At 26.1% G+C, this 16307-nt stretch overlaps 1 protein-coding gene and 1 pseudogene across 2 annotated transcripts; both read left to right on the forward strand.

The window, feature by feature from the left end:
- Window positions 1-1635: 1635 nt before the first annotated feature.
- LOC107628159 (hydroquinone glucosyltransferase pseudogene) lies at window positions 1636-3396 on the forward strand (annotated as a pseudogene). Its single transcript, XR_015904869.1, has one exon. The product of XR_015904869.1 is annotated as a hydroquinone glucosyltransferase pseudogene (transcript).
- A 10235-nt stretch (window positions 3397-13631) lies between these two features.
- Window positions 13632-15527, forward strand: LOC107628160 (hydroquinone glucosyltransferase). Its single transcript, XM_016330955.3, has one exon. It carries the CDS (start codon window positions 13668-13670, stop codon window positions 15111-15113), a length of 1446 nt encoding a protein of 481 aa, XP_016186441.1. The 5' UTR covers window positions 13632-13667; the 3' UTR covers window positions 15114-15527.
- The last annotated feature ends 780 nt before the right edge of the window (window positions 15528-16307 follow it).

Below are 16307 nucleotides of genomic sequence, written 5' to 3' on the forward strand. Positions count from 1 at the left end.
ATATTTTTCAAACTCTGACACTAACAAATTTTGTTTGGTGTTAGACACTAACAAATTTTTGAGACATTAAAAAGTTGCCTAGAGATTTAGGACAGGACGAACGCAATTGAAAGCGCGCCAATTGGATTTTTATAGCTCTAGAAAATTTATTTTGAGTGCAGGAGGGTCAGAATCCAACAGTGTCTGCATTCCTTTTTCAGCCTCTGAATCAGATTTTTGTTCAGTTTCCTCAATTTCAGCCAGAAAATACCTGAAATCACAAAAAAACACACAAACTCGTAGCAAAATCCAAAAATGTGATTTTTGAATAAAAACTAATAAAAATATAATAAAAAGTAATTAAATCATACTAAAAACTATGTAAAAATAATGCCAAAAAAAGTATAAATTATCCGTTCATCACTATATATATATATATTACTGTTGATTAGGTGAAGCATAGATAAATAGGAATTTCAAAGCAATGTAACTCATTATGTTGACAAGAGTTGGCTGTTGAAAACAATAGTATCTTGTGTAATTACTAAAAATAAATCACTAAATTAATTATTTATATAAAATACTATTGAAATAATAAAAAAATTAATCATATTAACTAACTTTAAGATTTAGAGTTTAATTAAAATTTATAATTTAAAATGTATAATTAAGAATTTATGAATTTAGGATCTACATACTATAATAACACTAGAGTACCAAATTTTTTTGATTAATTTAAAATTATTTTATTTATCTTAAATTTTATATTTTAATTATAAATTTTTAATTCTAAATTTTAAATCTTTAAAAAAAATTTTAGAATTAAAAAAATTGACTAATATAAACAAATTAAAAATTAATTTTTTATATTTTTTTAAAAAATAATTAAGAAGATGAATTTAGATTAACACTCTTCTGTTATGTGATTCTAAAATAATTAAATAATCTCATAACCCCATGGTTAGGAATTTAAGATAGTAACAAGAGTGATGTAAGCGGAATAACAAAATTTAACATATGAGAGAGATTAGTATGGACTGCATGGTTCGACTCAAAACATAAAAAAAAAAAAAACAACAAACAAATATTCCATTGCCCTCATACTTTTCCATTCTAAAACTCTAATTAAAGAGTTCTTGCACCCAATGATTCTCTAAATCCATCTTGATTTTGAAACATCAAACCTTAAGCCTTTGTATAGGTATCAATAAAGCCATACATGAATATAAATATACAAGTTGTATTCTTACAAATTTCTAATATGAATACAATCAAGTTACTAAACATAGATGAATACACAAACTCAAACCCCCAAACATACATGGATATGAATACAAAATTTTAACCTTTTGCATTCACATATAAAATCATCATGCATGTTTAAACTTAACCATTTGATCACACTTCGAACAAATTTAATCAATAATTTTTTTCTAAAATTCTATCAATGTATGTAACCACAGTTTGATCATCATGCATCCAAAATTGATTTTGATTTTCTTCACACCCGTATCATTTTCCAATTAATTTTTTAAATATAAAAGTAAGAGAGAAGAGAGATCCACCAGATCAAAGTAGTACTATGTACTCTTTGTTTTAATGTGTTTTCATTTAATAACCATAAATGCTTCCATAAAGTATGAAAACAAAGAAAGACAGATACGTCTCTACCCTTTCCGTATTATATTCAGTGGATTATTATTCTCCTGTATTCTGTTCCAAGTTAAGGAAAGTTTCCTTCCGTTATCATAATCCATGGAAGAAGAAAAAGAGAAACCACCAACACCACACATAGTTCTAGTTTCAATCCCTGCACTTTCTCACCAAATCTCAATCCTTGAATTTGCAAAAAGACTCCTTAATCTCCACAAAGAACATTGCTTCCATGTCACATGCATCATTCCTACTCTTCCCTCACAAAACAACAATGCCTCCAAACCCTTTTTCTTTGATTCTCTCCCTCCAAACGTTCACTGCATCTTCCTTCCACCGGTCAACTTCGATGATCTCAGAAACGACCCATCAATCTCCCTTGAAGCTCAGATTTCGCTTGCAGTCTCTCGATCCATGCCATCCATACGCGAAGCCTTGAACACACTCATCACCACCACCACCAACAACAACAAAAACAGCCTTGTTGCTTTGGTGGTTGATGCCATAGCACACGAGGTACTGCATCTAAGTAAGGACCTCGAACTCAAACTCAAACCCTTGTCCTACATATACTTTGCTTGCTCTGCCATGTTGCTATCTCTGTGCCTTCACTCACCAAATCTTGATCAAATAGTTCCTTGTGAGTTTAGGGATTACCCGAACCTTATTCAAATTCCTGGTTGCATCTCTGTTCATGGCAAAAATCTTCCTAACAGTGTTCAAGATAGGTCTAGCTTGGCATACAAGTTGTATCTTCAAAGGTGTAAGGACTACTTTCTCGCTGATGGGATCTTGGTGAATAGCTTCATGGAAATGGAAGAAGGAGCATTCAAAGCATTATTGTCACAATCACAAGAAGAAGCTAACCCTCCTGTGTATGGAATTGGACCCATTACACAAACTAGTGGCCATCATCAAACAAACAATAATGGGTGGGAATGTTTGAAATGGTTGGATAATCAACCATCAAACTCGGTTCTTTATGTTTCTTTTGGGAGTGGTGGAACACTCTCACAAGAACAGATCAAAGAGCTTGCTTTGGGTTTGGAACTTAGCGGCCATAGATTCTTGTGGGTTAATGTGAGAGAACCTAATGATAAGGCATATGCTAGTTACCTAAGTAACGAGGGTGCTGACCCTTTGAGTTTCTTGCCAGAAGGGTTCATAGAGAGAACAAAGGAGAAAGGTTTGATTCTAGGAAGCTGGGCACCTCAGATTGAAGTTCTTGGTCATGGTTCAGTTGGTGCATTCTTGAGTCACTGCGGATGGAACTCGGTTCTTGAGAGTGTGGTGAAGGGAGTGCCAATGATAGCGTGGCCTCTCTTTGCTGAACAGAGAACCAATGCTGCTATGGTTACTGATGCACTCAGAGTTGCTCTCAAGCCAAATAATGATGATGATAATAAAAATAATAATAATGATTGTGTGGTCCTAAAAGAGGAGATAGCTGATCTTGTAAAGAGGCTCATGCAGGGTTCAGAAGGAGAAGAAATTAGAAGGAGAATGGAGAAACTGAAAGAAGCTGCTGCTTGTGCTATCATGGAACATGGATCTTCCACAATCACACTCTCAAAGTTGGCACTCATTTGGAAGAGCATGTCAAATTAAGATGTATTTGATTTATATTTTTATTTTTATTTTTATTTTTAGTATTTTTTATATTTTAAATTTTAAATTTTTTATTTTTTTATAAAATTTTAAATACAGAAAATACTGAAAATAAAAATATAAACTAAAACCAAATGCTGTCTTGGCCTTTTATTTGTTTCTTCTCCTCTTATATATGTACTGTATTTTGTTTTGGTGTGTTATCTTTTCACTTGAATAAAATAAAATAATAAAATAAATTTATATAAATCTTTTCAGGTAAGTGGATGTTATTATTTATTTATAAATGGTAGAGATTTAGTGTGTTGTTGGATTAATATTGGTAAACAGAAATTTGTATAAAATTGATTTTGATTAAGAGTGAATTGATATTAATGTAGTTTATGTTTGGTAATTTTTATTTAAGATGGATTATAGTAAACTAAATATTATTTGGATTACATTATTCAAAATATTTTTTAGATGAAAAATTACAAAAAAAAGATATAAATTTAAATAATTATTTTATGTTATCTTATATATTTTTTTAGATATTTAAATAAATTTTAATATTTTTTTAGTACTCTCAGTATTCTTTAGTATTTTGATAAGATTAATAGAATTATAAAATAAAATAAATATTCTATACAAAAAAAATAACAATAACAATAAAAAACTCGTATAAACAAAAAAATAATAAAAGTTTTATAAAAAATAATAACCATAAGAGAATATTAAAAAAATATTATAAAAAAATAATAAATATATAAATAATGAAGGACATGGTTGGTGCATAGAAAATAAATTTTAGTCCAACGTGAAAAATAAATACAAAAATTAGAAGTTATACTTTTTTTGTAAACATGGGTGGAAGGTAAAAATCATTTTTGCATTTAAGAAGATAAAAAAATTGCCAAACAAAAAATAAAGCGTTCAAGAGACTCAAGTGCGCACTTCTCTCCTCTGCAATACAAAATTAAACACACTCTTACTCATAAATTTAACATTATATTTTAACACATGAATTGTAACATGGTTATGGACTTTTAAATTTGTACATAAAATCCACTAGTTTAGCATAATTTATATAGAGACAAATTAAACATTCAATAACTTGTCATGATTTATGTATAAATAATTAGATGCTTGACCCATCAAATTTTGTAGAATAAAAAACAAAGAGGACATAAAAAATATGTTATAAATAACAATTTCATATACAACAAAAAATTCATATATATATATATATATATATATATATATATATATATATATATTAGAAATATTCAAAAAGGTTGAGGTAACTGTTCCTCTTTTTGATGTTATTCAACAGGTACCTAAATATGTAAAGTTTTTAAAATATTTATATATACATAAAGACAAAATTAATGAATTAGAAACTATTCCTTTAGGTAGTTCCATATCTGCTTTAATGGGAGGATTACCTGAGAAGTGTAGTGACCCAGTCCTTATTAGTTGTACTATTGGTGGAGTAGTAATTTATGATTGCATGTGTGATTTAGGAGCATGTGTCAGTATAATGCCTTTGTCTATATATGATATTTTGAGGCTCTCTCCCTTAAAAAGGTCGGCAATATGTATATATATATATAACCCTAATGTTACATTTTAAGGCAAAATTAATAGAAAAAGTATTATAATTACTCGCAAACTAGTATTTGAAACATATTATACTTTGTCTAATTAATTTTTTAAATATGTATGACTACACTTGTAAAATAAAAAAAAATATGTTAATTAAATCTTTGATGAATAGGTTTTTTTATATTAGTTGCTAATTAAAGTTTTTACAAATAAACAATTAGAATTTGAACATTATTATTCTTAGTCATATTGCATTAATATTTTGGTTAATTTTGTGTTTAAAAAGGTTAGACTCACAATTTATTAGGGTTTATTTAAATTACATAGCATCTAGAACCAAATCTCTCATAAGAACTAATATATTTGCCTTGTGTTTGTGTATCTCCTTTTTTTTGTTAAAATTAGGAATACTATGATTAGGAAAATTTTATACCATTATTTTTTTCAAATAAATATTATAAAAAAATTATCATCGGGAAAATATTTATGATTTTTAGAAGGGAATCGAAAAGATGTAGTCAGAAGTTTTTGTCTATAAATTCATCAAAGTATATTATGTTTGTTTAACTTTTTAATTGTTTTACAAGTGTAGTCATACATATTTGAGAAATTAATTATAAGACAAAATACAAGATGTTTCAAATACTTAGTTTGCGATTAACTGTAATATTTTATTTTTTTATTAATTTTGTCTAAAATACAATATTAGGGTCATAAGTTTTATATATCTTTTTGAATGAAATGCATACATTATTATGATTGTTTTATTAGAGATTTTACTCCATCAATTTAAACTTTGTGTATTATTGTTTGATGTTTTCTTATTTTAAGTTTATAAATATTATTCATAACTTATATTTCTTCATCTTTTGTTTGATTGTTGCTCAACAAAATTCAATATGTTAAGCACTAAATTGGTTATTGTACATAAATCACACTAGGATATTAAATATTTGTCTCTCTGTAAAAATAATGTGTGTTGGATTTGTGAGTAAATACTTTTGTAAAATATTATTAATAAATCGTAACAGAATAGCACAATTCATACAAATAGTAATAAATTTCAGTTTAAACCTCTAATAAGTATAGATTTTCTATTTTATTTTATTTACGTCCAGAAGTATTGTATGTGTGAACGTTTTGGCTTTTTATATCTTTTTATTTATCTATTTAGTATAAAAATATTTTTTTGACAAAATATAATATGGTTCTACAATGAGAATGTGACCCAAAGAGATTTGTGTTTGTGAAATTTGGTTTTATTTATAAAACATAAAGTGAGAATTAAATTTGACTAATTCATTGACCAACTATATCATTTTATTTAAAAAATATATATTTTTGTTTTTAGATTGGTCTTTCTAAAATATAATATTTATTGCATAGGACCACACCGTCCCACCACCATCTTTAACGGTGCTTTGAAAACATCGTTCAATTATTGCTCTCTTCTTCCCAAGTAAACATTAAGTCGGTGGATGTTATAATAGTTTTGTATTATTTAAAATCTTACAATTTTTTTATATTATTAATATTATAATATGTATTATTGGTGTAATATTTTAAAGAATATTTTATTAATGAAGCTTTTAATATATATTAATAAGATTATTAAATAATTAATGTTTTTTTTGTAAAACTACAAATACATTAATTATAACTTCTAAAATATATTTTTCATAAAATAGTAATTATGATTATTATTGAAATTTTTTGTGAAGACTTATTATTTAAAATTTATCATGTTCTATTGATATATAAGTTATTAAAATTATTAAATTCATTTATAAATTCTAATTAATTAATAATTTTAAATTTATTTATTTTAATTATTTATTTGATATTATAATTTATTTCATAAAACTTGTCCTATATATTTTTTTTTCATCTATAGTATCATAATTTTAAAAATTAACTATATTATAACAGAAGTTTAATTAAGATTAGGTAAAAATTATATAAATTTTTAATAAATTTTTAAAATTAAAGTTAAATTCATAAATATTTTTAAGTAATTAATGGCATAGAATTTTTTTTCCTTCTAATACGCTTACACAAAATAAATGGTATTTTGATCTTTTTATTTTAATACATTTAAATAATATTAATACTAAACGAATTTTTTGTCTTTTTAATTAAATAAATTTTAAATTAAAATTAAATAATTTCAATCTTAAAGGATATTTTTTAGTACTTTAAAATTAATACTAAATATATGTTTTAATTTTTTAAACTTTTTATTTTTGTTTCAATTATAATGTTATAATAGTTTTTTTAATGTTATAATAGTCTAATATGAGTACTCATATTATAAACTCAAACTGACCCAAAGTAAAATATTAATCTTAGTTCAAGGAGTATAGAATTGTGTCCCCATTAGGTCATGCCCCATCAACTTATATTATAAACTACCTAGCATTATTATTACTTTATACATATCTCTATTTGTACCGGGGACCATCAAAACCAAACCCTGTCTCTAAGTCATTATGTATCTAATAATAATACTTCCTTAATGCCAAATCCAAATAAATAGTTTCCCCCATGGTACTACCATCAAGTTAACATCAATAAGTGGTACATGTAACTCGTTGTTTCACTCTCTTGCATTGGAGATAGATAAAAATGGAGGTAAATCACAGTCTAATTAATGTTTATAAATGATTTATAATATGAATAATGTTATATGGATCTCATAAAATCATTAAATCAGTCTTATAAAATATTATAAGCATTTCAGTTTAAATGGTAATTTCATTGGATTATAAAAAATTAAACAGTTTAATAATGATTATAAAAACAATAATATTAGAAAAATAATAATTTAAAATTATTCTATTTAATTCAAAATTTGTCTATTGTGTCCTAATTTCTAAAAATACATGTTAAGATTATAAAATAAAATTTTTTTTATTAAAAATATGAAAAAATTAAGTTTTTAATATATTTATTTTATATTTATTAAATAAAAATATTTAAAATTTTTTATTAATGATAAGTTTATCACGTATTCTTAAAATATAATTAGCTAAATTTATTAATTTAATATTTATAATTTTATATATATAACATCAAAATTATATATTTATTATATCTAATAATATTATACATTTATTTCAGAGACAACTTTAAATTTATTTTGACTTATTTTTTTAACACTCAAAATTTCGTAAACAATATCATTTTGGTTAGCTAGTTAAGTTAGTTTCGGTTAGAGTCAGGTAGGTGTTAAGCTTGGTTAATTATATATATGAGTTGTTTATATGAAAATATGAGAATATAATTATCATAGTTGGTTTAAATTTATTGGTCAAGATTAAATCTATTTAAAAGCTAAAATTAAAATTACTATTTTCTCTATTTCTCTGCTAAAAGCGGAGTTTTTTCTCACATTTTTTTTTATATTTGGATACCAAAAATTAAATTCTTAATTTTTTAACAACTTTTTGTGTTACGTTATTCCCTTCACTACTAGGTTAGTCATTGTCATCGCTCTTTCTTGTGCTTATTATGGTCGTCGTTGCTACTATTAATACTGATTGATGATTCCAGTTCGATCCTCTTAAATTAGAGACTACATTCCCAACCTTGGCTAATAGTTCATGAATTCTCGCCTAGAAAAATTGGCGACGATAGTAAAATAAAACTTGCAAATATAATTCTCGTCATTGTCTATCATAAACGAGTTGTACTTCACCCCATCACGAATATATATCAGAAATCAGAATTTTATTAAATAACTTCTCTATCTATTTCATCCCATGAAGTCCCAGTTTCTATAGTATGATATTCTGAAAATCAATAAAACTCATAAAATGTTTGATAAAGACACTCAACAAATCTTTATTAGTAAATTTTATTTTTGCTCACGTTTTTTTCTTAATCGTTTACTTTTGTAGTGTACTAGACCTAAAAAACTATCTTTATTAATCATTGTGAATTTACCTTTATTGAACACTCCACGTTCTGATCCTATTTATATAGCACACGCTCCTTAGTAAATCGAATTAAATCAATTCGATTTAATCAAATGCATGCCTATGTTAATAAATCGAAACAAATTATTTCGATTTAGAATATGTTATGGGCCTCCATAATAAATCGAATCATATTGATTTGAATTATATAAATACAACGTAAATCAAATCGTATTAATTTGAATTACGTGAATGCAACGTAAATCAAATTATATTGCTTCGATTTATGTCAAAATAAGATAAATTAAATTATATTAATTCGATTTATATGAATGGAAGGTAAATTGAATTAGATCATTTTAGGACTTTTGCATAATCTTTTTATATTTAGGATATTCATGTAAATTAAAAATTTTAATGATTTATTTATGTGATTTTCCATAGACAAAACGTGCATTTCTTTAAAAAAAAAAAAGATTTCAGTTAAATTTGTGGCTTTTCATTTGCCATGACGCATAGATAAAAATAACAAAAATATTATTTACACATTTAAATTAATTATTAAAATTAATTATTATATATTTTTATATAAATATATATAATTTAATTTATTTTTATTGTGTATTTTGTATTTTATATTTTTAATATACATTTTATTACAATAAATAATTTTAATTATTAATTTTGATGAGTATAAATATATAGTTGCAACAATAAAAGAGAACCACGAAAAGTAACGGATTTTCCAAATGCAACGTGTCATTTAGCGGATATTAATTAGAGATGTAATGGCAAGTTTTGATGTTGATTAGTGATATATGTACAATTTTTTTTTTTACTTAAATATTAGAAAAATAAAAAAATATATAATTTTATTTTATTTGATATTTATTAATTATTATGATAATTAATAAATATATTAATTATTATGATAATTAATAAATATTAAATAAAATAAATTTAAATTATTTTGGTTAATTTTTTATTTTTCAAATATTATTATTTTTTATATCATTTTTATACATTATTTGTTTTTAATATTAAAAGAGACGTATATATGTTTCACTATTAAATATTATTTTTACACAAAATATGTCTTTTTCATAAAATATAAAAATACAAAAAATATTAGGTAGATAAATATTTTTATAATTAAGTTTACAGTGGAATTTTATTATACTTTAATGAATATTTTAATATATTTCAATTTTTTATCTTATTTAGAGCATCAATTTACACACATCTGTTGAATAGTTTTTGTTATGACAATAGATTATTAGATTAATTTAGTTAAATTTAATTATTAAAAAAATTTAGTTATGTAACATCATTAAAAAAAATTAAAGACTAATAATTTTAATTTATATTAATTAATATTTTTAATAAGCAATTTAACATTTTAATCTAACGGTCTAATATTTTTTTAAAATATTATTAATTAATTATTGAACAAAAATAATAAATTACAATGACTTTATAACAGTGATAAAAAAATTACTACTTTTATGGTATCAACCAAATTCAAGTGTTTCTAGAAACAAAATTATGAACCTAACCCAATTAAAGTTTAGAATGTATATATAGACAGAGAGACACACATGGGTATATAGACAGAGAGACACACATGGGTCTGTTGTCTATGAAAAACATAAATACTTCAACGGAAATGTTTGGTAACCAAAGAAAATCGGCTAAAAACAGTCATAAATTATCTTATTTAACATTCATTAATTATTGCGACAATTAATGAATGATAAATAAAGCAAGTTCTGGCTGTTTTTTTGTCTTCCTAGCATTACCCATAGTCCCATACTTGAAATGTTAATTTGGGTTTCGACATGAGGTCCAAACTTCTTGTAGAGTAGCGTCCGATTTGTTCCAATGTTGAAGTGTCGTCGTCCGAATTTCTCGTGAGAAGGTAGGAGTGGTATCTGTAAGAGATTCCGATACTTAAATTAGTAAGGGATTTAGGTAGGTTTTAATAGATTATAACATGAATATACCTGAAGAGTGTCGGTGTATTTATAGTAGAGGTGATAACTACTTTTGTTGGAGTAGTTCCACCTTTATTAGTGAATATCTGTTCCTTTTATCTTGAGAATTTGTTAAAATTTATCTTTTAAGAAGATAAAAATAGTAGAAGATATTCGGAGAGACAGTTACTTGTAAGCGTTTATCCGAATTTCTTTCACCGTGTGCGACCTCTTTAAAGAGATCGGGTACGTGGTAAAACTATAAAAGTCATCTTTTATAAAAAAAAAAGCGGGTACGTGGTAAAATCCGCTAAAAAAGGCGGGTCGGGATAGGATTTGGAGCCGCCAAATTAAAAAATCTGCCAAATTCGCATCGCCAAATTGACGGGTTTTGGCGGGCCGGTCTGCCGAGCTTGAAGATTTTTATTTTTCTTTTTTTTATTAAATAAAAAGAGTGATTACTATTATAAAATTAATAATTATAGAATTTTTAAACACTTTTTTTCATTTTTTGTTTTTATTCCTCTTTTAGTTATTAACTTTATTTATTTTATTTTACAATTTCGTATATATGCTCAAATTATGTGACTTATTTTTTAAAATAAAGATGATTCTATTGACAAATATTATTTTGAACAATTTGTTGAAGTTAAAAAATTTTAAAAAAAATAGTAAAAAAATTATATTATAATTTGACTATTTTTTATTTATATTTAATTTTTTAATTATTATTTTTTGGTTAATTTTAATGAATTTTATTTAAAAAAAAAAAAAGAGTTAAGCGGGCTAACCCACTAACCCACCAATTCACCATAAAGCAGGACGGGCTAGCATTTTGAACCCATTTTAGTAGGTGGGGCGAATCGATCCGCCCGATTTATAGAACGGGCCTAAGCGGAGCAGGGCAGGTTAGGACGAGCCGGCCCGCTTTGCCATCCAGTCTAGATGTTGATCGAGCATAGGAAAGAAGGTATGCATTGCAATGGTTCCATGCCCTTGCCATGGCCATTTCGTTCCACTCGTTGAGGACGTTGATGCAACAAAAGTTAGGTGAAGTTAGTGGCTCTCCATTCGCCATGACGCATAGATAAATAATAAATGAGGCCATGATGAGGACTTCTACAGATAAATAAATGAAGACCGAGAAAGGTAATGGATTTGCCAAAATCAACATGTCATTCAGCGGATATTAATTAGAGATTAAACATTTATCTGCATTTGTTTTTATATAAAATTAATAAATTTAACTAAATTAACAACTAATAATTTTTAATTATTAACCTTACATAAAAATAATTATAAATAAATTTTTATCTAATTAGAGATGTAATGGCAAGTTTTAATGTTGATTAATGATATATGAACAACTTCTTTTTATATATTTTTCTATATTATTTGTTTTTAATATTGAAAGTAATGGATAAAAAATAAAGAAGATAAAAATGTTATTTTTTTACCATAAAAAATTTGTATAAAAGAGAGTAATTCAAGTATATATCATTTCTCTTTGATATTACCCAATTCGTTATACTCTTATTTGCAAGTATTAAAAATTTGTTCTTTAATCTGTTATGTTGAATATTCATTTTTTCCAAATATACTTGTCACTATTTAATTTAAATTAAGTAAAATTTAACATATAACAATAAAATATGTATATAAATAAATAATAAAATATATATGTATTTATTTGGCTAAATTTTAATTTATAACTTTGTATATTTTTATATGTACTCACCCTAGCTAATCGGGTTGAGGCGGTGGGAATATTCGTATATTTAAATCATTAAATGGTGTTATAAGAGAAAAATTTTTTCTTTTTTTTCTAAAGAAAAACAATTGATTTCCATTATATATTAAATAATTTATATTTACTTTATATAAATTGAGAAGATAATTAAAAGGATATATCCTTTTTTTTAAAATATATAAAAGTATAAATTACTAAAAATTATAATAATATTGGTCTTTATATTTATTTAGAAGAATACCATTAGGATATTTGTTAAAAAATAAAACTTATTAATATAGAACAAAAACAAATTTATTAAAAAGTATTCTAATAAAATTTTCAAATAATGTGTTTTATCTTAAAAAAAAAGAAAAAATTTCAAGTTAGAAAGTTAGTTTAAGATTCTAATTAATAATAAAGGTGGATTAATAAATTTCATAGTAATGTATTATAACTTGATAAATGAGAAGATGATATTTATAAAGTTATACCTTTTCAAATATAACAATTGACATGCATGCATACTACCCTTTTGTTAGTTTTTACTATTTATATGAAAATATTTTTATATAAAAATAATTACAAGATATTATAACTAAAAACCGCTAAACCATTTAAGAAATATAAATTTATTAAATATTATTTTCACACGAATATATTTTTTAAAAATATAGATATAAAAAATAAATACTAAAGAATTATCAAAATTTATTTTTTTTACCATTATTTTTATCCATCAATTCAATTCTCCAATCCTTTTAGTTTAGTAATCTAATAATATATTTTAGTTCAAACTTTTAAATATTGATAATTAACGGAGTATTAAAAATAATAAATTTTTATTTTTCTATAAAAAATAGGTGAATACTATGGTGTCTATCACTTTATATCTAAGTTATTAAAAAAATAAATAAATAATATTTAATAAATTTTACATAATTTATTTTTTATTTTAAACATTTTATTTTTTACTTAAAAAAAATTAGACAAATTTTTTGATGACTCAAAAAAAAAAAAAAAAAAAGACAATTTAACACCATAACAAAAACATCATAGAACTCACCTAAAAAATATTACTACTTTATGGTATCAAGCAACTTCAAATGTTTCTAGAAACAAAATTATGAACCTACCCCATTAAAGTTTAGAGTGTATATAAATAGAGAGTGTGACTTGTCTATGAAGAACATAATAACATAGTAGCTGTGTGATCGAGTGAGTATGGAAAAGAAGGTATGCATTGCAATGGTTCCGTGCCCTGGCCATGGCCATTTGATTCCATTCATTGAGTTTGCAAAGCGATTCCTTCTTCATAATAACAATAATGGTGTGTTCTTCCATGTCACAATCCTTGTTCCAACACAGGGCCCTCCTTCTTCTTCCACCATAGCCATCCTCAACGCTCTACCTTCAAACATGGACTTCACCTTTCTCCCTTCCGTCACCATGGACCACCTTCACAACCCTCCTACTCACCCCATTCCACGAATGAAGCTCATCGTTCAACTCTCTCTTCCCTCTCTCCGCAAAGCACTTACCTCGCTTTCTTCTCGCACTACCCTTGTCGCTTTGGTTTCACACTTTTTCTCAATCGACTCGCTCCTTCTTGCTCAAGAATTCAACATCTTCTCTTGCGTTCTCTACTCTGCAGGAGCTACCTCACTCTCTTTCTCACTTTCTTTTCCAATGCTTGACAAAGAGAGTAATAATAATGGAAATGATGAATTTCTAGACTTAACTAAACCTGTGAAAGTTTCAGGTTGTTCTGTTTCTTTTCAGGTGAAGGATCTTCCTGATCTTATTCACTTTCCAACATCAAGTGAGGTCTACAAATCCTATCTCGATGTATGCAAAGCCCTGTCTCTTGTTGATGTTGTCATTTTGAATAGCTTCAATTCTTTAGAAGGAGACACCATAGCAGCCATACAAAAAGAGAAGACTGGTCCTTTTGTTTATCCCATTGGACCCATTATTCAAACCGAGTCAAGCAATGAAGCGAACAAGTTAGAGTGCGTGAGATGGTTGGAGAATCAACCACCAAAGTCAGTGATTTATATATGCTTTGGGAGTGGTGGAACAATCTCTCATGAACAACTCAATGAGATTGCACATGGCTTAGAGTTAAGTGGCCATAGATTCTTGTGGGTTCTAAGACCCCCAAGCAAAATCTCTGGATCTGGTTATCTTGTAACAAAAAATGATGACCCAGTAGAGTATTTGCCTTCAGGATTCTTGAACAGGACCAAAGGTCAAGGCTTGGTGGTTCCATCATGGGCCCCACAAATTGAGATCCTTGCTCATGGCTCCACCGGTGCTTTCTTGAGCCATTGTGGTTGGAGCTCGGCAATGGAGAGCATCATCCATGGTGTGCCAATTATTGCATGGCCACTGTTTGCAGAGCAGAGAATGAATGCGACATTGTTCACAGATTTGCTCAAGGTGGCACTGAGGCCAGAGCAAGGTGATGCTGATGAAAATGGCATAGTAACAAGAGACCAAGTTGTTAAGGTTATAAAGAGGATCATGGAAAGCGATGAAGGGTTGGAAGTGCGTAAGAGAACAAGAGAGTTGAGTGATGAGGCTTCTCTTGCAATCAAACACAATGGCTCCTCCTACATGGCACTCTCTAGCCTTGCGCAAAAATGGCGCCTGAAGAGCATTGCTTAATTTCTGTGCTTGTGGTGTACGTTTATATGCCGGATATTTATTTGCAGTTATTTTTATATGAAATTGATAATTAAAAATGGTTAAATAATAATTTAGTTAAATATATTAAGTTATCTAATAATTTTTAACTAATAATTTTATATAAAAATAACTGCATATACATTTCTACGTATTATATGTGGCATGCTACTCTTCTTTCTATCAATAGTAATAATCTATGCGTTTGTTATGCTATATTTGATATTCAGTTTCTGATCGAAAATGATATCTTTTAGTTAATATTTGGATGGGTGACACTACTTCAACCATACTTCATTATGAACTTTAAATTAAAGATGTTGCTTATGTAATTTCCATTATTAGTTTGAACCGAATCTTAGCTTAATGATTTAATAATATCTTCTATTACAATAATGCTAGATCACAAAAATTCAGTTATCAATTAACCATTATATAATATATAAATATATGCTTAATATTTTATAAAAAATTATTATATTATTATAAATAAATTTAATTATTTATTTATTACAAATATAATTATTATAAAATATTACATATATATAGAAAGAGAAAATTAATTATTATATATTTATATATAAATTATGTATTATTTAATTTATTTTTAATATATATTTTATATTTTAATATATATTTTATATAAAAAAACTAATTTAATAATTAATATTTTGTGTATAAATAATATGATTGTTATTATACTATAATAAATTTGAGTAATTTTTAATTTCAAAATATATACATATATATAAATACATAAATATATAATAATTAATTTAACAACTAGTTTTTACTTTTTAATATACAGAGAATATTTTTCTTTCATTAACGTTCACAAGGCATGCATTGATTCAAGATCAAATAAAAATGACATCTAGGTTGTATTTGTTTTTTAAAACTGAGTCTAACATTAAAAATTGAGATTGAATATTGTATTTGGTGATGAGAGACTAAAATCACTACAACAATTTCTTAAGATAGCGACGGTTATTTTGCGGTGGTTTTGTGAAATTGCCGCGAAAAGACAAACTGCGGCACATATAGCGGCGGTTAGAGGTTGGGGCTGCAATCAGGCCGATATTTAGCGGCGGTTTTGTCAAAACCGCCGCTATATTACTGTCAGGTTTACATTTAGCGGCGGGTTTTTTCAAACTGCAGCTATATTGCCGGTCCGGT

Source organism: Arachis ipaensis, chromosome B2, assembly GCF_059453495.1.
Source record: "Arachis ipaensis isolate K30076 ecotype BB chromosome B2, ASM5945349v1, whole genome shotgun sequence".
Taxonomy (NCBI): Eukaryota; Viridiplantae; Streptophyta; class Magnoliopsida; order Fabales; family Fabaceae; genus Arachis; species Arachis ipaensis.

Coding starts and splice junctions, on each gene's coding strand:
- LOC107628160 (XM_016330955.3), top strand. CDS start 13,668: ATGGAAAAGAAGGTATGCATTGCAATGGTTCCGTGCCCTGGCCATGGC.